Raw genomic sequence first — 25,879 nt, forward strand, 5'->3', positions numbered from 1 at the left:
AAAAGGAGCTAATATCACTTTTTTCAGTGTATATTTGATAATACATAGTACATAAATATCTGGTTTCAACTGCAGTTGAAACCAGATATTTATGTACTCTTCAGATAAAAAACTTTTTTAATTGTAACATCAAATCAGACTAAATGTTTATTTTTTTAGATTGATAAATATAAAAAACATATTTGTTAACTTTAAGAGTAAAGAGAGAAACTGTCTGTATTTCTTAATTGCAAATGGCACCAAATTGTATTCAAAACTGAGCCACACTTATGGAGCTCCACAATTCTGACACAGAAACAGCCTCTGTGTTTTGCCTTATATGCATCCACAGGTGTGCCACCAGTTTACTCACATGGACTCTACTAACCTATCAGAAGCTTCTTCAGCTCAGAATGGAATCGTCTGGAGTTTCTTATTAATTAACAATAAACTTAATTCAATTCAATTCAATTTTATTTATATAGCGCCAAATCACAACAAAAGTCGCCTCAAGGCGCTTCATAGATACAGAGAAAAACCCAACAATCATATGACCCCCTATGAGCAAGCACTTTGGCGACAGTGGGAAGGAAAAACTCCCTTTTAACAGGAAGAAACCTCCGGCAGAACCAGGCTCAGGGAGGGGCGGGGCCATCTGCTGCGACCGGTTGGGGTGAGAGAAGGAAGACAGGATAAAGACATGCTGTGGAAGAGAGACAGAGGTTAATAACAGATATGATTCGATGCAGAGAGGTCTGTTAACACATAGTGAGTGAGAAAGGTGACTGGAAAGGAAAAACTCAATGCATCATGGGAATCCCCGGCAGCCTAAGTCTATTGCAGCATAACTAAGGGAGGATTCAGGATCACCTGGTCCAGCCCTAAATATATGCTTTAGAAAAAAAGGAAAGTTTGAAGCCTAATCTTGAAAGTAGAGATAGTGTCTGTCTCCCGAATCCAAACTGGAAGCTGGTTCCACAGAAGAGGGGCCTGAAAACTGAAGGCTCTCCCTCCCATTCTACTTTTAAATACTCTAGGAACAACAAGTAGGCCTGCAGAGCGAGAGCGAAGTGCTCTAATAGGGTGATATGGTACTACAAGGTCATTAAGATAAGATGGGGCCTGATTATTTAAGACCTTGTATGTGAGGAGCAGGATTTTGAATTCAATTCTGGATTTAACAGGAAGCCAAAACAGGAGAAATATGCTCTCTCTTTCTAGTCCCTGTCAGGACTCTTGCTGCAGCATTTTGGATTAGCTGAAGGCTTTTCAGTGAGTTTTTTGGACATCCTGATAATAATGAATTACAGTCGTCCAGCCTGGAAGTAATAAATGCATGAACTAGTTTTTCAGCGTCACTCTGAGACAGGATATTTCTAATTTTAGAGATGTTGCGCAAATGGAAGAAAGCAGTCTTACATATTTGTTTAATATGTGCACTGAAGGACATGTCCTGGTCAAAAATGACTCCAAGGTTCCTCACAGTGTTACTGGAGGCCAAGGTAATGCCATCCAGAGTAAGAATCTGGTTAGATACCATATTTCTAAGATTTTCAGGGCCGAGTACAATAACCTCAGTTTGATCTGAATTAAGAAGCAGAAAGTTAGCAGCCATCCAGGTCTTTATGTCTTTAAGACATTCCTGCAGTTTAACTAATTGGTGTGTGTTATCTGGCTTCATGGACAGATAGAGCTGGGTGTCATCTGCATAGCAGTGAAAATGTATGCTATGTCTTCTAATGATGCTGCCTAAGGGAAGCATGTATAATGTAAACAGAATTGGTCCTAGCACTGAACCCTGTGGAACTCCATAATTAACCTCAGTGTGTGAAGAGGACTCTCCATTTACATGCACAAACTGGAGTCTATTAGATAGATATGATACAAACCACTGCAGCGCAGTACCTGTAATACCTACAGCATGTTCTAATCGCTGTAATAGGATATTATGGTCGACAGTATCGAACGCTGCACTGAGGTCTAGCAGGACAAGCACAGAGATGAGTCCACTGTCAGAGGCCATAAGAAGATCATTTGTAACCTTCACTAAAGCTGTTTCTGTGCTGTGCTGAGCTCTGAAACCTGACTGAAACTCTTCAAATAAACCTCTGCAGATGATCTGTTAGCTGTTTGACAACTACTCTTTCAAGGATTTTTGATATGAAAGGAAGGTTGGAGATTGACCTATAATTAGCTAAGACTGCTGGGTCTAGAGATGCTTTTTGAGTAAAGGTTTAACTACAGCCAGCTTGAAGGCCTGTGGTACATAGCCGATCATTAGAGATAGGTTGATCATATTTAAGATCGAAGCATTTATTAATGGCAGGACTTCTTTGAGCAGTTTTGTAGGAATGGGGTCTAAAAGACACGTTGATGGTTTGGAGGAAGTAATTATTGAAGTTAACTCAGAAAGATCAATTAGAGAAAAAGAGTCTAACTTAACATCAATGGTACTAAGAGTAGCTGTAGATAATATTACATCTGTGGGATGAAAGTTTTATTTGTAAAGAAATTAATGAAGTCATTACTAGTTAATGTTGAAGGAATGCTTAGCTCAACAGAGCTCTGACATTTTATGGAGCCTTGCAGACTCGCTACTGCTCTGTGATTGTGAAATAATAGACTGGGTTAATTTAGACACATCAGCAGGATGCAATGAGGCATCTCTGCAGCCAAAAACTGGATCAGTAATGAAGATAGATAGTTTGTTTCCGTGGTTCGCCTTAAGACAACCTACTATCCACCTCTAAGGGTTTGACATGAAACATATGGAAATAAAAGTAACAGAATGAGAAAATAAACTGACTGCAAGCATTGAAAATCCTCCATATTCTCCATCTGTCCATCCCAGGAATAGTCCCAACTACCAAGACTGTATGTGGTAACATCCAGCATGGAAGCTATTCGTAATGAATGAAAAAACTATTGCTGTGCCTGGTTTCCTATGCACGAGGCCATTTGTGATGTTTGCTGGAGTATGAACAAAATCACATGTCAGATCTCTGATTAATCCATGTTGGTACTGCACATATACAGATTTTGTGAAGCAGGCTCACTGTCTCCAATATGGAAAAGTGCACCTCCGGGTGCTGCTACTTCCTCCCACATTCCAAAACCACAAAGTCAATATTTTCATGTTAACTTGTTTTAGGATGTGAACTCTGTGACAGTCTGGACACGTCCCCAGACTGTTTGGCATTATGTTCTTTTCATTAAATGCTAGCTATGCCAGATATAACCTCCCGATCAGCTGCCAAAAAGTGGTTTCTGATGTTTTTACGTCCAATATCTTTACTTATATTAGTAAATTGACTGTAGGGAACAGGATTCATGAAGGGGGCATATATAAAATACATAAACGACCTGTTTTTGAAGTACTGTATCTTTATCACTCTGCCTATTTGTACCCATATTGTCATCAATCCAGTTCTTGTTGATCTGTTAAGTAAGTCAAGTAAGTTTAGAAAACTGTGATGCTGTTGCAATTTTTGCTGCCATCTTGGCTAAACTTCGAGGAAAACACATTTTTAATGTCAATAATGTTTTTTACCTAAATGAAATACAAAAGACGCTTTGCCAAAAACTGATTGCAGTGATAGGAATGTTCTTTGTGAGAGATATGACTGACACATTTTTGAGACTTTAGGGTGAAGTCATTTATAACAGCTTAAATTCCCGCAATTACTTTTTCCACAACACTGGAACCATTTGAAAAGTCACGTATTGCGTTAGAACCCGAATTCTGAACCCTGCTGCCGTAACTCTGAGGCTCTGGCCTCACCATCATCGCCATCACCGTACTTCCCAAAGCGTCAGAAATGGCTTTGTAGCCCTTGGATGACTGATTGTTTCTCATCCTTTTCTTTAGATGTGTTGCTTTTTCTTTTTAGCCTACTTCACTTTGGCAGTGATTTCTTGATGCAACATATCTGGCAAAACTGAACTGAGCTTTCAGTTAAATCAGTTAATTAAATAAATAAGTGCATTTAATCAGTTAATTCATGATTTAAAAAAACCAAAAAGCATTTCTTTATCTAGAAGGGTAAGCATTTTCCCCATGTATGGCCAGGTATGTTTGGATAAAATTTGTCTACTTTTACAAACCAATTAATCATTTTAAAATCTGCACTTTGCATTTTCTTGAATCATCCTTGAATATTAAAATTTTGACAATCTGAAGTATTCGTGTGACAAACATGCAATGATGCAATGCAAATAAGAATCACAAAGAAGGCAAATACTTCTTTCACAACAGTGAATTCGCTTCCGTTCTTAACTTCAGATCATCTGTAGCAAATATTTAAATCTTTATTCAGCTGGCATGTGACTTTGAGACACAGACACATAAAGACTCGGCTCTAATTATAGAATTTGACCCAGTCGGAAAACTGGAGCACTTCTGGGCTTCTTGTCCAAAGCAGAGCTGGGACTAAGCAATTTGATAAATTCAACACATAATTATGATAACAATACGACATCAGCTACAGACACGCTGGTGCAGACAGTAAATATTTTATTTTACACAACGCATCAGATCCATCTGTGGAAGGTGATCAGAGTCCACAAATGCATACAATGCAGATTTATATGCATTTTAGAAAGAAAACGATGTACTAAGGGGAAAAAACCCAAAACCCAGCAACCAAAGAAAATCATGAAACAACTCGAGCAGTTACAAAAGTGTTACCAGGTTACACACACATGTCAAGAAAAAAAAACAAAAACAAACAAGCATCAAACTTGTTTTTACATCAAACACCTCAAAGCATTTAAAACCAAGAAAGAAACAGTTAATAATAACAAAAAGACACGTTACAAGGTTTGCTGCAGGAAGTATACTAATTGGAGAAAAATGCACTGAAAGAGTTTCACTTTGTGAACATGTTTCTTAAACCTGAATACAGAAGAGGCTCTGTGGGAACGATCCACTTTATGTCCCGTGGAAAATTGTAAAATAACAAGTGGGCTGTTAGTACTTCTGTCACTCTGCCCTTAAATGGCAAGCAGCTGGCAGGAACAAATCATGTCTGGCACAAACAGATAACAAATATAACTTTGTATAGTGACATGAATGCAGCGAGACACAGAAACACAGCTGTATTCCCAGCTGTCAACATCTGTAGATCACATGCTGCCATCTTGCCCTTCCCATAACCCCTGTAACAACTGTTACTAAAATACAGAAGTATAGCCACAAATTTATCAAAAGCGACATTCACCTTTTTAATCGCTACGCTAAGCACACGACACAAAGAACATCATTGTTCTGTTCCCTTCTTAAAATGCTGCACTTTTAATAACATCCCTGGATCCCAGACAGAACACAGCCTGAAAGCTCTAACTTGATGTTGTGAGCCATCAGAGACGCCCATTCGGTCATTTCACAGCGTTTTCTCATCACTCTGTCTTGCTTTGCAGTCTGTTTCTGGTGCTCTCAGCACTTCCCCGATAAAGAAAGAACAACAGACGCGAAATCTTCCAGCTGGGCCAAAGACTTCTCATTTAACGTTTGTTCTAGTTACATCGCATTTGATCCAAAAGTTCAAAGCCTCTGGTAAATAACTTGTCTCACGTTGTTTACTCAATGCCAGTTAGTGTCTTCTTAAGCTGTGTTTTGGACAGTGTCTGGACAGTTAAAAGGAATATTTGTCTAACTTTTCTTTGCCGTTTTACTCGAGCTTCTTGGACTGGATGGCCTGTGAATGTGAGGAGAGCCAAATCTCAAGCTTGAAATGATAAGAGACTTTTGAAGCTTGTTGTCTGGAGGTCTGAGTTGTAGTTGGCTTTTCCCCCCCTTTCTTTACACTTTTACCACCTTTATCCAAAAGCACATTTATTGATAATACTTGAACTTGAGGAGATCTTTGAATGCAGGACTCTTACTTGCACTACTATGAGCAGTGTTTTGTAAGTATCAACAAGCCTTAGCAGAGCGTGGCTAAGCACCAGCAAGATAAGTGAAGAAAAAGCCCACACGCTAGCAAACAAACTAAAAACAGCATTTTAAAAAAATAAAACGTGACAATCGTTTTAAAATGCGGCTTTGATTCCCGAAGCTTCCCTAAAACTCGCCCACATATAAAGCGATGTGCTTTGTGGCTGAACAGTCGGTTCTCTCTCCGGTTTTAAAAATTAAACTAAATTGTTAATTATTGATTCAGGCTTATGTACTGCTTTTATCTGGAGAGCGAGTGACCAGGTTTACAGAGACTAGACTTTCACTGGAAACCATCACTCCCAGCTGATAAACCAACCTTTTCTGTGTCCACTGACTTTAACAAAGCCCAACATGCACAGTAACCTCCAACATAATGCTGTAATGAATGGTGTCAGTGCGCTCTTCACTTTTAGTGAGATTAAGGGCGTCTTAATGCTTTCCGCCGATTATCAGGGACATTCGTCTCACTTTCTCTGCCTCCAAACATTTCCTCCTCGAGCGATGACATCTGCCCCCATTTTTTCCCAACATAAATACATATTTTGCTGATCACAGATTTTCATATACTGACAGAAAACTTTAAAAAGTTGAATTATTAAAGTTCAGAATACAAGAATGTTTGTGTGTTTAGTGCTGATGCACAAGAGGCTTCCGAACGGATGAGGTACGGGAGCGTCGTGGCTTATCTTTTGTCACTGAGTAGGAGGTTTTAAAAAAAGAACAACAACAGTAGTTATGTTAATCTGTTGGCCTGTGAAAGACTGCTGTAAATGTTTGTTTTGTCTAAAGACCGCAGAAGACAAAATATCTGTATCTCTGAAACAAGCTCTCTGTTGTTTGGCTCCGACTTTCCTTCGCTTTTGTTTTTACTGGAGCTTCTTGGACTGTGGCTGGCCTGTGCCTTTGGATGACAAGGTGGTTTTGGGATCAGCTGAGAGAAGAGCCATGATGTCCTGCATAGCCTTACTTATCTGAACTCCAAACCTGTGAGAGTCCTGGGAAGGAAAAAAAGAAAAAAAGTATTGAGAAGTGAAAGGGAAGTGTAGAAAGCAGACAAACGTGTTATTGGGTACATAAATAAAACCACAGAGAAGGAAGAAAGAACATGGACAGAAGTGAGAAGTCAACCCCTCTTTAGAATGAAGAAGGGATATTTAGCAAGTTTCAAAATAAAAAGAACAAAATGTTTATAGACACTGATCTCATACATTAATTTCAATTTCATTTCAAGGGTCCTTGGGTCCCAGCATTCATGTGGCCCCTTCTTAAAAATCACTAAACCCATTTATACAGTCTTGCCACCAAAACACACATTAAAAGCTCGGGGAAAAGGACACAACGTGTGAGGCATCCGAATGTCCCGAATTCCAGTCTGACTGCACAATGAGTGCGTTCTGCAAAACCAGAGGCTCATCTGAGGAACATTTCCTGGCCGAAATGTTCCTCAGATGAGCCTCTGGTTTTGCAGAACGCACTCATTGTGCAGTCAGACTGGAATTCGGGACATTCGGATGCCTCACACGTTGTGTCCTTTTCCCCGAGCTTTTAATGTGTGTTTTGGTGGCAAGACTGTATAAATGGGTTTAGTGATTTTTAAGAAGGGGCCACATGAATGCTGGGACCCAAGGACCCCTGACTAACAAAAAGTATGTTATGTGAAGGCCACATGATGAAAAACTGAATAGGCCTTAAAAGGTGCACATTAGTCTCAACTCCATGAACTGGAGGGCATAACAGACTGCTTTAAAACAGGACCGAGTTCTCGTTCCAAAACCCAAGTACTGTCAGAAAATGCTTAAATTTTTCTTGCATAAAGTGAATCAGACGAATCTCAACATTCTCAGAAAAAACAGGAACAAATGTTGTCATTGCTTTTTCCTGTCAGAGGTTGTGTTTTCAGGTTGTCTTGTCTTTCTGTCTGAGAAGACTCAGTCCAGACATTATGTCCTTTAATCAAAAAGACTGATTTCCCGATAAGCCCAGGGAAATCAAGGTTTCTCACTGTATCCTCAACCGGCCCTACCGTCACGTTTGCATCATGTAAACTGAGTATTTTAGGGATCCAAACATTTAATACTATTTAATTCTGTTTTATCAAGATTGTGCGCTTATTGTGAAAACTCCCGCAATAAGTTACCACTGTGAGGCTCGGTTCATCGTCGTGTTTTTGCCCCATTCGAAAAATGTTGATGCTTTTTTTTTTTTATTACCAGCAAAACAGAAATATTGTTGATATTTTTTTGACTTTTCAAAGGAAACTTCCCAGGGTTTTATTCTTTTGTGAGTTGGGATTCATTTAAGCTTAGATAAGAGCCTAAGATACATTTTTTTTGTTCCCAAAACCCCCAAAATTTGAAGGTTTCTTAATTTCAGGTAACCAATTTTGAGCCAGAACTAACATTTAGGTCTGATACGAGTTGTGCCTGTGCTGTGCAAAGGAACCAAGTTGTCTACACTGATGATAAATTACAAAAAAAATAAATAAAATACAGCAACTTAGTGTATATGGAGCTAAATTGATGTCCTTAGTTTGCAGACTGTTCCCCTTTTCTCATCATCAGACACATACTTCACTGGAAATCCAATGCGGTTTTCCTCTGAAAAGGCCTTTCATCTTCTAGACTTTTTTTTGTTGCTGACGACGTCATCAAAGCTTGCTGCACACTTGGAATCAACCCACAGTCACATTAAGTGCGGAAAGATTTGGTATTGAGGCTCAGAATTGCGAGGATCACCAGGTAAAAATCAAATGGCTGTTTTTGGCATTTATTCTGAAATTTAAAAAAAAAAAAAAAAAAAAGAAAAAAAAAAAAGATTTTAGATGAATGTGTGTTGACTATGAAGAGCTGATGATTAAAAAGGAAGTGAAAATGAGCGAAAGCGTACATTCTTCCCTTTCGTGGAACAATGGCCTAACCTGTATACATGACATCATAGCCTGTCTTATGAAATGATTCTGTGAAAATTCAGTGACAACTGTCATTTAAAACCACAAACCCATCCCAAACATGAAAAATCCTCCACCGTTTGTGGTCATGCTGATGTGTGATGTTAACCTTAGTCAAAGTGTTTGTTTACTGTGTAAATACAAGGATGAGAGGTGCACAAGTGTCAAGCTGGCTTCAAGCATGACATTTCAACTACACTGAACAAAAATATAAACGCAACACTTTTGTTTTTGCTCCCATTCCCCATGGGATGGACGTAGAGACCTAAAATTCATTCCAGGTACACAATATAACCATCCCTCCCAAACAGTGGTCACAAATCAGTCCAAATGTGTGGTAGTGGGCACATCTGCTATATTGAGATAATCCATCCCACCTCACAGGTGTGCCACATCAGGATGCTGATCTGACATGAGTAGTGCACAGGTGTACCTCAGACTGCCCACAACAAAAGGCCACCCTGGAATGTGCAGTTTTGTCTCACAGCAAAATGCCACAGATGCCACAAGCAATGAGGGAGCGTGCAATTGGCATGCTGACAGCAGGAATGTCAACCAGATCTGTCGCCCGTGCATTGAATGTTCATTTCTCAACCATAAGCCGTCTCCACAGGCGTTTCAGAGAATATGGCAGCACATCCAACCGGCCTCACAACCGCAGACCTCGTGTAACCACACCAGCCCAGGACCTCCACATCCAGCAGGTTCACCTCCAAGATCGTCTGAGACCAGCCACCCAGACAGCTGCTGGAACAATTGGTTTGCACAACCAAACAATTTCTGCACAAACTGTCAGAAACCGTCTCAGGGACGCTCAACTGCATGCCCGTCGTCCTCATCGGGGTCTTGACCTGACTCCAGCTCGTCGCCGTAACAGACTTGTGTGGGCAAATGCTCACATTCGATGGCGTCTGGCACGTTGGAGAGGTGTGCGCTTCACGGATGAATCATGGTTCACATTGTTCAGGGCAGACGGCAGCTGAGAATGTCCCAGTTCTTGCATGGCCAGCATACTCACCGGACATGTCACCCATTGAGCATGTTCGGGATGTGCTTGACCGGCGTATACGACAGCGTGTACCAGTTCCCACGAATATCCAACAACCTCGCACAGCCATTGAAGTGGAGTGGAGCAACATTCCACAGGCCACAATTGACAATCTGATAGACTCCATGCGACGATGTGTTGCACTGCATGAGGCAAATGGTGGTCACACCAGATACTGACCGGTTCTGGGTCCCCAGACCCCCAATAGCGCAAAAAACTGCACATTCCAGGGTGGCCTTTTGTTGTGGGCAGTCTGAGGTACACCTGTGCACTACTCATGATGTCAGATCAGCATCCTGATGTGGCACACCTGTGAGGTGGGATGGATTATCTCAATATAGCAGATGTGCCCACTACCACACATTTGGACTGATTTGTGACCACTGTTTGGGAGGGATGGTTATATTGTGTATCTGGAATGAATTTTAGGTCTCTACGTCCATCCCATGGGGAATGGGAGCAAAAACAAAAGTGTTGCGTTTATATTTTTGTTGAGTGTATTTAAAGGATTGGAAGTCTGAAGGAGGCCATGTTTTTAAAAGTTGGATTTGGTTTTGGCACCATTTAGAGCAGCGGTCCCCAACCCCCGGGCCACGGACCGGCCCGTGAGTTGTTTGGCACCGGGCCGCTAGAGTTGAGGCTCGGGTGTGAAATTTATGGTTTTCATCATTAACTCAGTTTCCCTGGGTCTTTTCCTGTGTTGTAGTTTTTATTTTGAAAGAAATATTTATGCGTTACCATGGTGACCAGAAGAGCATCAAAGGGCAGACAGGAGGACGTTACTCTCACTGTTGTTGGCGCATTTCATTTTATTAGCAGCTTGACAGTGCTAATAAAGTTACTCAATCACACAGTTTTGGTCTTGGTCATATAATTTTATTTTGTTGTATCTGCGACACCTTAAAGGCCAGGCCATGAAAATATTGTCTGACATTAAACCGGTCCGTGGTGCAAAAAAGGTTGGGCACCGCTGACTTTGTGAGAACCAACTTCTAACTTGTACTGTAGGGACTTATCCAAAGGTCCATCTGAGCCAAGGAAAACTAAAAACTATTCAGCATAAAACCAACACTTTAGGATTGACAGAGCCAAGATAAACATCCTGGCTTTTTGGGTCTGTATGCTGGGTTCACACAGTAAAAAATCTTGTTTACAAATGTGTTACATGGGGTGGGACTACAGCTCAGGAGGTAGAGCAGGTCATCTACTGACTGGAAGGTTGGATCCAAGGGAGGAAATACTTCCAATTTAGTGAAGCACCTAACAGGCCAACACCCAGATCTGTTCAAAAAATTCAAGTTAAGCATGTTTCAGTTCAGAGTATGTTGTCCTGAAATGCACATCTCCATTGGGTTTGAGAAAGCTGACACTGCCATTGAGAAGTCAACAAAAATTTCTGCAATGGCTAACACCAAATGCTAATGCTATGCTACCATAAAAGCACTATAACACCAACAGGATACCATGGCAACCATCTTAACATTTCAGCTTGTGTCTTGTCATCAAAGCATGTTGTCAACATTTTAAATAAATGAGCAGCCACCGTGTCAATGTTTTAAAACGACTTAAACTTAAAGTTTAAATATGTTGTTATCAAGAATTCTACTGGTATTGGACACTGGAATACCAGTACTACCATTCTGGGATTTGCGATCTTCTCTTTCCAAGACTGTGCCAAGTTTAAAAGGCTTGAGAATATTGTCTGGTGTAAATGTGATTTCCTACAACAGTGTGTGATGTCTCTGAACTCCAAGACACGGAGACGTTACTTACAGTCTGACTGCAGGAGTATTTGGAAGACACGTGGAAGTTGACCATATCTTCACCCACGATGATGTATGAAACTCCATAACCATCGTCAGCGACCTGACATGACAGTGAAGACACGAGGTTTCGCGTTAACGCCTCACATACCACCCACCACAAATACATTATCTAGTCTCCTTGTCTTAAAAGATGTAAATGTGCCCACTCACAGGTCCAAAGCCCCCACCAAGCGAGATGAAATCTGGGTGGTTCTTCAGGTCGAACAGATTCATCTGCTGAACTGGAGTCTGACTGGTGGAGAGACGCCAAGGCTCAGACAGAACCTTTAATGAGGGATTGAGTGAGAAAAACATGGGGTGAAGCAGAAGCAGACGTGACCAGCTAGAAGACACCAAATTACACAAAACCTAATTATGATCTTTTGAGTGTCGCTGTGGTTAGCACTGTCGCTGCGGAGCACGAAGGTCCTGAGTTCAATTCCACCATCAGGCCGGGGCCTTTCTGTGTGAGTGCTGAAGATATGCGTAGCCTATTTGAGAGTTTAGAAATGTGTTGGAAGGTAGAATTATTGTAGAGACGCTGCCCTCGATGTAATAAAGGCCTGAGTGTGTCACGAATTTAGGAGTAGATTTCTAGGAGCCCCCCCCCCCCAGTTTGAACTGAAAGTGAGACAAAGAGAAGTGAATGTTGAGTGGAAATTCCCAGGGGATACCTGGGTGGGAGTCTCAGTGTTTGCAGTTTGTTAACTCTGTTTTGTATGTGCTTTAAAGGAATTTGGTGGGTGAGGACATTACTTTTATGACCCCCAGGAAGTCACAGACATAGACACACACATCCACACTCACGTGTGCACACACATACACACAGGTACGCGCATACATTCACTCACATAGACATACGGGTACGCGCGCACACAGGCACTCACGTGCTCGTGCACATAGACAGTGTTACACTGTCGGCTCAAAAGCCGCAACATAAAAAAGGAGATGAATACCAGAGTGTTAGTGAGAAGAGGCTTTATCTTAAAATGGCATAGCAGGTTGGCTCAAATGGCTGGTACCACCGAGGCAAAGACTAGTGAGCTCTCTGGGAAGCTTGCCTCAGGTGTGCTTTTATCCACACCTGACTAGGTGTGGTCAATTAGCACCAGCTGAACACACTGAGCAGATTAGAGGCGGCAGAGGGACGTAACAACAGACACAGTTTGCAGCACACCGTGGGGGTTTTATGATGGGGTCGCTCCTACAAAACTGTGTTTCACAGACAAAGGAGTGAAGATTTTGCAGAGGGACGGCCTGGCAAGTCTTCCCTTCTAGAAGATTGCATGCTTAAATGAAGATGAATAAAGATGAATAAAGTTTTTGTGAAAATGACTACTGAGTCCGGTGCCGTCTCTGGATGCCCGAGGAATAAAAGAACCGAGGTGAATGGTTGTCTGTCGCTATGTGTTAGCCCTGCAAAATGTCCAGGGTGTACCCTGCCCCTCACCCTGTGGTAGCTGGAATAGGCTGCAGCCTGGATGGAAGGACAGCTTTGCATTCTTGACTGATTATATACATCGACTCTTTATTGGATCAATATGGATTGCACAAAGGGAGCCAATAGTCATGTATTCATAATATGTTAGATATGCATCTTTAAAGCAGCTGATCAATGACACACTCCATTTTGTTGTTGCGCTCTTAATTGTTTTATGGTTTGTATTAATAAAACTGAGACAGTGTTAAATTTCTACATTTATATGAGCTCTCCAATCCATCAATAAGACTGTAGGGTCACCGGAAATCCTTTTTCTCTTTACTCAAAGCATGCTGTGTGCAGTATAACTGGAAACTAGAGCCTGAGGACATAACGTCATCAGGACAGTGTTCTGATCTGAAAGCTACACCCACACTTGGGCATATATGGGAGCGTTCACTGGCTTTCACTTTCTTCTGTCCACCTGACATCAGAGTCTTTGGTGTTTGTGTCTTGGTGCAAGTTTGTTTTGTCCAACAAGAATGCTGCTAAAGAAGTGCACGTCCATTTAAATCAATGCAATCTGTTTACATATGAAGACAGTCACGACTTTTCAAAGAGCTGAAACTCATTCGCGTTGGTCCCGTTTAACCTGTTTGGACTTTTAAACCAAACAGTGTATGAATATCAGTACATCTAAATGTAGCCATCCTCTGGAAAAGAGCCAAGGCTTACTTCTTTGAGGAAAGGCGACTCCACTCCCAAGTATTTGGAGACTACGTAAAGGCAGAAGAGATGTCTGTCGATTCCTGCTCCAGTCATAGCCATCCGATAAAGGTTCTGGTGCCTCTCAGAAGCCAGTTGGAAAAGGCGTCTGCATTCCTCCTCTGTCTGTCAAAGCAAACAAACTTCTGTCACGACCAGTCCTGTCCGTACTTAGTAGCACTTATGAACTTACTGCTGTGCTATGTGGGTGGATGTGTACACATGTTGCTCCTGCTGGACGATTTAACACATAATTACCAACAGTTTGATCCACACAGCTTACCAGCTGGATTTCTGTAGACCCACTCCAAGTGTTAAAAGGTGTGTGTGTGTGTAATTGCTGGTGAATACAGTGTAGTGCCCTGCAGTGTGTGTTCTACATACACTGCAGGGCACATTAACTTTCATGTTCACTGCTGCATGCAGAGAGGCGCTATGAACGGTATCCTTTCTGCCATTACCCAACTTGTTGACCTTAGGCCTACGGCTGAGGAACTTGAGCAATATTCCAATGTAGTTCTCACTGGTTCACTCAGCTAAGTTTGGACAGGCACCTTGAACACTGGCACTCTGCATTCGTTTTTATTTTTTCAACTTTAAGCTTAAAAAAATGAATAACAAGTATTTTAGTACTTCGGTACCTCTCCACTCTCCAGAGCTGTGATGAAAGCACAGCTCTCGTTGGAGCAGGAGCGCACAGTCTCTGTCCGGCCCTCCCTGAACAGACGGGTCATCGATGCCTCGTAAGTCAGACAAAAGCCACCGCGATCCTGGAAGCAGAAAAGTGAAAGCAGGTGGGGAGAAGTGGTTTGAAGCACTAAAAGCCAAACTGGACATGCTAGCTGATATGTGTGTGCGCTACAGATCTGTTCTGAATGGAGGATTTTTCCACTTTGATAATACAAAAAGAATATTGTGTTTCAATTGAAGAGGGAAAAAAGGGGGCAAAGCTTCCTTTGAAGGCTGGGAGATAACTACTCCAGGGATCAGGAAAGTCAATTTTGATGAAAGTCTACTATTATAAAGAAAATGGTTATTAAGGAGTTACACAGGACTTAAGGAATGAAAAAATCTCCACCTGATAAGCAGATTCACTAACACCATCAACACAAATATCCATCCTTAATGACAGGTCGTCTCATGGGAACACAGGAAGATTGAAAAGTTGCACAGACTGAATACAGGCCTGCAGTTGTGTTTTCTTGGCTTGTAAAGCCAGAGATTAACAAAACAATTCATATACAGGGTGTGTCGAAAAGAATAATCTGATTTCAGAAGGCAAGATATTTTAAAATATGTATTGTAGGGAGCTGTCTGCTCAGTATGTTATTTGTACAAGCTGAGATGTTGTTGCGTTCTTTGAGTATTGTACATAATAACTGTAAATTAAATAATGGTATATTACTGATAAACAACTGTATTTGTGGAGTTTCTAAATCCAAACGGTGTGCAGGATGCCCACCGTCCTTATTTATTTTTGGTTGATGTTTTTGTTTAATGTTTTACTCCAGTACTGCTACCGGGACTGAATGAATACATCAGTTGTCTTGCGATAGTATTTAAAGGAACAAAATGTCTGTGTGTGCTCGCCACTTCTTTATTTAACTCTAATCCAGTAGGACTGTTAAAGATTCAGCTGCAGGCTCGGTTTGGAAACTGAGAAGTCTTTCACTGTGTGGTACCCTGTAGTATGCCAGTTGTAAGCTGATCTGGATGAAGGCGTCTGGGCTGACTCGGCATTTCTTGATTCGTCCTTTGCCAAACTCTCTGAATGGAAACACATGACAGTCGACATCATCTGCCAGCGCCTGTGCAACAGCTAGAGAGCTGCTGACCTGAGCCTGAACCTGAAACACAGAGAATCACACTGCAAAATTAGCATTGCGTGTAGAGCAGGGCGATATGGCCAAAAATATTTATCACGATATATATTTGAAAATTTGCGATAACGATATAACTGACGATATAATTGATGCGAGACAAAATACAACTCCACAACATTACTAGCACAAAAAGACAACCTTCCATTTATTTTCACTTAAACAAGAAGCTGGTTTTTATGTACATTAAAGCTTTATAAAAATGTAACAGTGCAAATGCAAATTCCTTGCTGAACGTTTAACCCAAAGGCATTTCCAGTAGAAATGGGCTGACATATCCTGAGCATAACCATGTATAATATCCACTGAAGTTAAAAAGAGGTGCTTTGCAACATTAAACTGCAGTGTGCAGTACGCATTTTTTGGACCATAAGGTGCACGGGATTATAAGGCACATTAAGCGAAACAAAGCAGTCAGATAAATCAAACTTTATTAAACTCATTCTTCTTGCTTCCTCCACTTCTGTACCATTGATTCATTAATGTTGAATTCTCTGGCAGCTGCTCTGTTCCCATGTTGTTGCAGTATATTAATGACTAACCTCGTATTGTGGATGGATTATCTCAGTTGTTCTCCTGACTGAAGTTTGGTCCGTTTACAGCATCCTGCCATGCGATTGCATTTGTCTCTAACCATGAGGAACCTTCACGTTAACTTTTATAAGTGGAAAAGTGTTAGTGTTCGTCCTCCAGCTTCACTGTTTATGTTATGCTAACATAGCTGTGTCGCTAGCGATCACGTAGCACATAATTATATACCAGCTAGCCCAACTTCAGTAACCCTACAAACGTCACCACTGTTTAGTTTCCTGTCTTCATTTATGTTGGAAGTGATAGCAGAGCTGTACGTTTGAATTTTTTCAGAAATCTCTCAGTCAGAACATGCAATATCATGCTTAGGTAACTAGCGAAACTAGCGAGCTAACTTCCGCTAGCTTCCTGCTAACTTCTAACTCCGTTAAATGTAATAACTTTTGTTTTCATGGATGCCTGGAAGTTAAACTTTATAGTTACACCTGGTAAAGCAGCAATGCTGATCGTTTTATTAAAGATGAAAGAATTTAGACAGTTTTCAACTCTCAGTGATGCTGCAGTGTTCGTTTGACCTGAAGTATACGGAGTTTGGGACCCAGATTACTCCCAGATTTAAGAGCATCTTAGTCCGACAAATACGACAATAACAACGGCCGCTTGCATGTTCTGCAAAAAAATGTGCTTTGTTGTGTATCTGACGGACAAACACCAAACCAGTTCCACATCATGGAAGTTGCACCATTTTTACAAACCAATTCTGGTTCCTCAACAGTCGGCCATGTGCGTATGAAAACAAAGGCACTGCGCATGCGCATTTTACTCCCATTCTATCGCGATATTTCATTTTCCTATCGTTGCCTAACATTATACCGGTATTACCGTGAACGGTATAATATGGCCCAGCCCTAATTGCGTGACAAGATTTTGAGTGAAAGTCAAAAAGCCCCAGATGTTGTCGTGCAAATCAGTTTACAGCTGCCATACAAGGCAACACCCTTTAAAAGAACGCACACATTTGAGCAAAAACCCAGTACAGTCTGGTTTCTTACCAATTCTGTATAGAAAAATTTTTCTCTAGATTACAGTGGTGAAAAGACCACAGCAGATAAAGGTGGAAGCAGTTTTGTGTTTTGTCCATTTCTAGTGAAAGCTAAAGACTGAAGGAGTGAGCAGAGGTCAAACAGAGCCTGTATCCATAACTGTACAAAATGAACAATTCCAAAATTGTTAAGATATTATGAGATATGTCTGAAAGTTCTCAGTCATCCCGGTCATCGTAGACTTCTGTTTGAAAGAGGCACTTACTCTCTTTCCTCCACTTCTGCCAATGTGCACAAACCTGGACTTCCTTTTATGAGGCCACATATAACATCTGTTATTCCAAAATGTGGGCCTGTTGAAATCGGTGCTGATTTTTTTTCAGTGGTTTACCAAAAATTAATACAATACAGTCACAGAAAGAAAAATAACAGTACTTTGTCAGTTTCAGCCTTGTTTAAGATTAGTGTGACAGATTGAGATGTACAGTGATATCTGCAGAGTCTTTGACATCAGTTGGTCCAATGTTAACTTCCATCTTTGTCAAAGGAGCTTGCAAAGAAAAGCGTCTGGACTTCTTTAAGTTGCTTGAAGACGTTTCACCTCTCATCCGAGAAGCTTCTTCAGTTCTAAGGTCAAATGGTGGAGAGTCCCAGATATAAACCTAGTGGGAGTATCCCCCCACAGAGGGACAAAAGGACCCCCTGATGATCCTCTAATCGCCTGAGCCAAGGTGGGAAACTGGGCGTGGGTCCCAATCAGCCAGAGTTTCGGGTGTGTTCATTGTGAAACCTGGCCCCACCTTATCATGCGAATTCCTGAGGTCAGATGGCCCAGGATGTGAGTGGGCATTAAGGCGTCTGGGAAGGGATCTCAAAACTGGATTATAGATGGCAGAGAGTTGGTGTCGTAAACCCCCGCCTCTGTTCAAAGATGGTCGCTCACAGTGGACATAGACATCTTTGTACATTTTCTTCTGTAGATGAATTACAAGACAAAGCAACGCCTACTTGACTCCACAGTGTGCCGAGGTCACTCCACTGTAGCTACAGTCCTATTCCTGTCCTCACCGGATGAATTTATATTCCTATTCAGGTGGAACGTGGGTACTAGCTCACAGTGTGAGATGCTCGAGAATATACTCCGGTGTCCCGTTATATTATAGATAGCAAGGAGTTTATTAAACTTCACCGAAACAATCTTCAAACTTCATTATTTTTAGTTAGCACATACCTTAAACACTTAAAGCTGTAAGCTAATGATATATAAGAGCAGATGCTGCTGGTGCAATAAGCTGTACGTTTTACGTCCAATGGATGATGATCTGATTAGTCGACTAATCGCAAATATAATCGGTGACTAGTCGACTATCAAAATAATGGTTTGTGGCAGCCCTACAGCCCACACCTACAAACAGTCAGACTCCAACCTCCACCATGGCCAAGACCAGAGAGCTGTCTAAGGACACCAGGGATAAGATTGTACACCTGCACAAGCCTATCTCAAACAGGCAGGAGTTTGGTGAGAAGAGATCGACTGTTGGAGCAATTATTAGAAAATGGAATAAAAACAAGACCACTGACTATTTAAAACAATATCAATACCCATTATCTATGACATACTCCTACATGTTTGTGTAATCCATGTAAACATCTGTCATGCCCTTATCTGCTTTACTTCCTGAAAGAAAAAAAGAAAACAAAATGACTCAACAGAATACAGCACTGTCTCCTTAAAAGTAAATACTGCCAGGAGAGAGAGTCACTCTGGCAGAATTTATGTTCCAAGTGCTTCTTGTTGATTTTAATGATGTTGAGGCCAGAAGTTGGAGGACCAAGTGAATGTTGGAAAGAATAAGCAGCAGCCTTTACGCTTCTTTCAGAAACCAAGTCTTTCCTCTTTTTACTGACTGTATGTGTTAAGAGAAGGTCACTTTTATATAGAAGCAATTTTAAAAAAAAAAACAAGAAAAACCATGGCTAAGTACACAGGCCACTTAGAGCTTTTCAGAGTGCTTCACATTAAAAGGTTCATTAACAAACACACGACACACACTCATCTGTGGACGCACAGACATAAACGTTTCCGATATTTTGGTTTACAAGGTTACAAGACTCAGCTCACAGCTAGGGCTGGGCCATATCATACCGTTCACGGTAATACGGTGTAATGTTGGGCAACGATAAGAAAATGAAATATCGCGATAGAACATGGGTAAAACACGCATGTGCAGTGCCTTTGTTTTCATACGCACATGGCGGAAAAAGCATTTCGGCGACGGAGAATGTGAAGGGCGAAAGCAGATCGTTGAATGAAACCAGAAGTGGTTTGTAAAAATGCTGCAACTTCACTGGTGTGGAACTGGTTCAGCTTTTGTCTGTCAGATACACAACAAAGCACTATTTTTGGTAGCGCATGCTAGCGGGCCGTCGTTATTACCATGTTGTTTGGAAAATACGGCACACTTAAAATCAATCCTTTGATTTTTCTGAAAATCGACAGAGCCCCTTATAATCCCGTGTGCCTTATGTATGAACTCTGGTTGTGTTTACTGACCTCGAAATGATTTCATGTACACGGCGCTCGAAAATCTGTCAAATGTTTCAGTACGACTTTGCTAAGCTACGAAGCCGCACCGCTTGATAGATTGTCGGAGCATTACAGTGATACGTACTGTGCTTCAACATAATATTACCGTATTGTGTGTGTATAACCTCTTTTTAAGTTTTGTGGATATTATACATGGTTATGCTGAGGATGTGTCGGACAGTTTCTACTGGAAACGCCTTTTGGTTAAACTGTCAGCGAGGAATTTGCACTGTTACATGTTTATATAACTTTAATGCAGATAAAAAACAGCTGCTTGTTTAAGTGAAAATACATTGATGGGTTTTTTTTGCACTAATAAAGTTGTGGAGTTGTAAAGTATTTTGTCTAGTATCAATTATGTCATCAGTTATATGGTTATCGCAAATTTTCAAATGTATATCGTGATAAATATTTTTGGTCATATCGCCCTGCTCTACTCACTACGCAGATATGTCTGTACATGGAAAGAGTACGCTTGAGTGGGTAATCAACCTCATCCACACAGGCAAGATCACGGAAAATCAATTTCCAATGTGCAATTCAAACATGGCAAACAAACAGCTGGTGTATACTCTAATTGACAGTTAAGACTGAATACTCATTTGTATTACTTGTAATACTTACTTCTCTAGGAATCAATAACCAAGATATAACCAGGACAAGCAGGATGCACACGCACACACACGTGCGCGCACACGTGGCCACTTTCATGAGTAATCACATATAAGTTTTTACTATTTCTTTTCTGTATGGGAACCAACATTAGCTGACACTAAAAACAAAAATTAAACAAATAAAATAAAAATGTGAGCATAAGTACAGAGTCCTGTTGCCTGCGCCAACAACAATTTAATGACACAGTTGTGGACTATTTAAACTGTCTGAATGAAATGCATTCAAAGCACAGTGGCTTGGACCTTCCAAGCCACAGCGAGATGCAGAGTTAGCCAAGACCCAAAGCACAAACATATGTACACACTCATGCAAAAAGAGAGATTTGACACGACTGAGGTTGAATGATTTGGAGAAGAGAGAGAGAAGGAAAAAAAGGAGACTAAAGGAGATTAAAAACACTCCTCCACTCCTTACAGATGCCCGCCCACTGAGTCAGTGATAACACAAACCGAATCCAAAACTGGGGAGATCGAAACTGTAAGAGCGGGGGATATTCCAGTGACTTAATACAAGAAAATAACAACATGAAAACACCGAATTCTGTCATCATTTGTTGGATCTTTCATGGAAAGACTGCGTTATCAAGAAAGCATGCTCCCTGTCCTCTGTACTTTCACCCAGCACATGAAATGTCCCACCAGAGACAAAACTTTGGACTTATGGTATACCCTGTAATTAAGTAATCTGCCGTGTTCAGTTGAGTTCTCACCCTACTGACTTGGATATTGTGGGAATGTTTAGCTTATTTTAGAGTTTAGGAAAGTGTTAGAAGGATATAGAATTAGTGTAAAGACACTGACGCTGCCCTGGATGTAAAAAAAGGCCTGAGTGTGTCATGTGTCCCTTTGTCCCACACGCCATCAGACTGTTTAACTCCTCTCTGGAGGGGAGAGGGAGGGGAAACAGGAGGACAAAGGAGGGGGGAACAACTAAGCTGTAGTGCCTCTGCACCTCACTGTACAATACCTTGTGCAATACTTTTTGTAAATAGTCAACAGTGCAATAGACTCAATACTTGAAATGTGCAATTCACTTGTATTTTTATTTTTTATTCTTATTTATTCTATTTATCCCCTTTGTATATTTTATTTATATTGTCTATGTATTTATATATGTGTGTGTGTATATATATATAACAGTTCTGTAACTGTAACTTCGGTCGTTGCTGTGCTTTTTTTGGAAGTCGAATTTCCCAGAGGAACCCACCCGAGGGATTAATAAAGTTCTATCTTATCTTATCTTATCTTAAGCTTAGGAGTAGATTTCTCGGAGACCCTGCCCCAGTTGAACTGTGAAAGTGAGACAAAGAGAGGTTAATGTTGAGTGGAAATTCCTCAGGGCATGCCTGGGTGGGAGTCTCAAAGTTTGTAACTAAATAACTTTGGTTTGGAAGGGAGATGGACTTTTATGACCCTCAGGAAGGCGCGTACATAGAGATATACGCACATAGTGCTTTAACTGTTACGCCCACACATCCACACGCACACTCACACTCACCTGCACTCACATACACACAGGTACTGTTTCACAGACAAAGGAGTGATTTTGATTTTGCAGAGGGGCGGCCTGGCAAGTCTTCCCTTCTAGAAGATGCATTGTTAGAGTGAATTGTTAAATGTTTGTCATTTTTATGTTTACCATTTGTACATTGTTTTAAGGAATTCTTTCTGTCCTCCCCTCCCCAGATTCTTAAGATTCTGGGAGGGGGGCGGTAGTGTTTTTTATCACAGGAGCATCCTTGTGAAGGTCTGTTTGATGTTGGTAAACTTCCTCCCCTTTGTATGGCTTCACTGTGTTATCTAGGGTGAACCATCTAGGGTGTGGGGGAGACTACCCCCTTTATGACCAAGGATGTTCCTCCTGCTTTTACACACACACACACACACACACACACACACACACACACACACACACACACACACAATGCTTTGTCTTAGAACCAAGGGGGCGTGGCTTTGTTCTGACGTGTTTTGTGTGAACTGTCTCTCAATAAAAGGCAGCAGGAGGAGGTCAGATCTGGAGGTCATTTTCGTGGTGGACACAGACGAGGCCTCATTGCGCAAATAATCGATCGATCGACTGTCTTGTTTTCTTCATGATGAATAAGTCTCTAGAATTAGCGGGGCTTGTAGAAACACAGACCCAACATGCATGCTTAAATGAAGATGAATAAAGATGAATAAAGTTTTTGTGAAAATGACTACTGAGTCCGGTGCATCTCTGGAGGCCCGAGGAATAAAAAAGAACCGGGGTAAAACTGATTTCCCAACAGTTTACGAGCAGATGTTTTATAGCGAATGAGAACGCAGGAAGCCCGATAAGGGGCAGGTCTTGGGAAGTGTTAAATTTCTACCTACTCCCAAAGCTTTCACTAAAACTGACACTGCAGACTGCACCAAGTTATGAATTATCCATCATCAAAAACCAACTCATGACCACTATACTTTTCATATCCAAAACGAAACCAAAATTCCAGGCAAAGGCTCAAATATTATGTACAAGCTGCCGCTACCACAGAAAAACACACTTTAAGTTGTCTAGGCTGGTGGTATTGTGTTGTGAAAGGGAGATGAAGAAAATCCCCGCCCGTTTCCTCACGCTTATTTGGCTTCAGTGGGATTTTTCCATTATAGGAAAACACCTCAGTCCCCAGAATGAGAGCATGAGTGTTCTTGACAAACATTTCCACTAACCAATACAAATACAGAAAACCAATTAGACATGTACTGTACCATACAAACGTGACACATTCCTCACCACTGTATTTTTAATCTTTTCCTCCCTTTGTCTAGTTGACTGTGCACTTTGTGGATGAATGAATAAGATTCAACCTGCAATCAGAGCATTTCTCAAAAGACAAAACAAAAAAAACAACCAAAAAAGTTAAAAACTTTAAAAATAAAATGAACGAATAACATCTGTCTACACCCATAATCACCAAGAAGAACAACTTTTAGCCAATCTAGTCAGCTGTCCTTATCCCTTGCCTCTGAGCTTTGTGCACGTGAGCACATGTAGGTGTGGCACTAAATGATTAACACATCTTCCATAAAACACTGGACCCTCTTGTGCTGCAGTCTATTCTAGTGCACAATCAACAGATTTTATGCACTAAACGGGAAGACGCCACTGCAGAACTAATAACACTAATGTATCACTAATATCACACTAATGTTATGAGTAGACAAAAGACCCACAGACTCGCATTAATGTTTCAAAAACAACTGCGCATTGTGTGACATCGGTTGGAGCTACCGTATTTTTTGGACCATAAGGCACACCGGCTTATAAGGCACATTAAGCGTCTCTCTCTCTCTCTCTCTCTCTCTCTCTCTCGCAAGCCCTGGTCACATGACCTCAGGGACCTGCTGGGAATGTATGGATGCAAAAGTTCACTTATATATGTTGGTGCTTGTCTATGCAGAGCCCTGAAAGTCAAGGTCAAAACCTTAAACTGGATCCTGAATTTAACGGGGAGCCAGTGTAGCTGAATCAGCAGGGGTGTGACATGGGAGTACTTGGAGGACTTGGTCAGAAGCTTTGCAGCAGCGTTCTGAACAACTTGCAGACGCTCCAAATAGGCTTTACATAAACAAGTAAACAAAGAATTACAATAATCCAGACGAGATGAAACAAATGCATGAATGACAATTTCTAATTCGGAGCAATGGGACTCAGCTTAGCAATGTTTCTCAAGTGATAAAAACAGGAGCGAACCAAAGATTTTACATGAGGATCCAAAGTCAGAGCTGAGTCAATACTAACACCAAGGCTCCTGATAGACGGTTTGGCAAATGTAGCAAGTGGACCCAAGTTTTCCATAACACAAGGTAAATGGTAGGGGTGCAACGATATTCGTATCGATATTGAACCGTTCGATACAGTGCTTTCGGTTCGGTACGCATATGTATCGAACAATACAACATTTGTAATTTATTTTATCAACTTTCCTTCTGACGATGCTGTCTGTGTTGAGCGCTCAGTGAATCTGCGTTCGACTACTCCGCCTAGGGTCGACAGTGCAGCCTAGGCGGAGTAGTCGAACGCAGATCCACTGAGCGCTCAACACAGACAGCATAGTCAGAAGGAAGAGCGCAGGGCACCTCCCCCACTCTCATTCAGATCTGGCGTTTGGAATTATTTTGGTTTTCATGTGACGTATGACCCTGAAGGTAAGCGAGTCATGGATTAAAGTAAAACAGTATGTTGGATGTGCCATGCAATGCTCAATTACATGGGTGGGAACTAGTGTGTTAGCGCAGTTAGCTCGTTAACGTGTTGGCCATCTAGCCCCATGCACGGAGCGATCGGCGGTAGCTCGTTAACGGAGATTTGCCGTGTTGTGGCGTTAAGGTCATTTCAACGAGATTAACCTGAAAGCACTAGTGGGAACACAACGAATATGACTGCACATTTATGCTGACATCATCCTAGTGCAAAGACAAGTGGAAGCAGACAAAAACAACAACAAGCATGCTACTAACTTTAGCCGAGTCATTTAGACAGCTGTTAGCACATGATTCTCCTTATGCTGCTGAGAATATAGCCCAGAAGAAGCGGATAGTATAGCTTTTATTTTGGAAAGAGACATTTCTCTGTAATAAACTCTCTTTTACAAAGATGAGTGATTCCTCAATCAGATACAGGGCTTGCAATATCACTAGCCCGACGTCCTGGGGCTAGCGATTTTTTTCAGTCGGGCTACCAAAATCTATCTCTGCCCTGCCCGTCGGGCTATTGTAGGAAAAATATATGTCAATGCTTTTGCATTCTTTCGGAAATGTAGCTGGGTAATTATGTCATTGGCATCGGTGAGCCACTGTCAATATGTGACATATTGAAGTCGCGTTTGAATTTGCGCTTGTTTTTTTGCTTTCACTTTGCAATCGTGCGAACTGTGTATAGAGAGCGACAGCACTGATCTGTGAGTGATGATAATTTGCGCACCAATTCCTCTGACATCGTCTTATTAATCGTTAGCTTACTATGCAAACATGACAAGTGAAATCTCCCGCAGCAAGCTTAAACATGTGAGGTTGATCGCGCAGAGAATCGCTGAGCTTATGTGAGTGCGTGTGTAAAAGCAGCAGGATATATATTTTAGTTCTGCTGAGCCAAATAAGACAGGTCAGGGTGAAGAAGTGACAGCCAAAGAAAAGCTTACCACAAAACGGAAAAGTTATGACAAATCAGACTATAAGGCAAAAAGAAAGTGCAGCTTTATGGTTTCATGGACAAAATAATTTCTGTGGCTGCAATAT

The 25,879-nt window shown here is 41.3% G+C and overlaps 1 protein-coding gene across 1 annotated transcript in view; it reads right to left on the reverse strand.

Moving 5' to 3' along the window:
• Positions 1–4,475: 4,475 nt before the first annotated feature.
• LOC146575409 (carnitine O-palmitoyltransferase 1, liver isoform-like) overlaps positions 4,476–25,879 on the reverse strand; it is a 59,064-nt gene continuing 37,660 nt past the window's right edge. The window contains exons 14-19 of the mRNA XM_085270113.1: positions 15,585–15,749; positions 14,544–14,672; positions 13,873–14,028; positions 11,889–12,002; positions 11,686–11,778; positions 4,476–6,912 (exon numbers count right to left, since the gene is read on the reverse strand). Of these exons, the coding sequence (XP_085126239.1) occupies positions 6,784–6,912; positions 11,686–11,778; positions 11,889–12,002; positions 13,873–14,028; positions 14,544–14,672; positions 15,585–15,749 (786 nt within the window). The 3' untranslated portion in view covers positions 4,476–6,783. The remainder of the gene's footprint in view (positions 6,913–11,685; positions 11,779–11,888; positions 12,003–13,872; positions 14,029–14,543; positions 14,673–15,584; positions 15,750–25,879) is intronic.

Source organism: Mchenga conophoros, linkage group LG4 (assembly GCF_057382185.1).
Source record: "Mchenga conophoros isolate Kocher_MC1m ecotype Shallow Benthic linkage group LG4, M_conophoros_male_GT1.1, whole genome shotgun sequence".
Lineage (NCBI taxonomy): Eukaryota > Metazoa > Chordata > Actinopteri > Cichliformes > Cichlidae > Mchenga > Mchenga conophoros.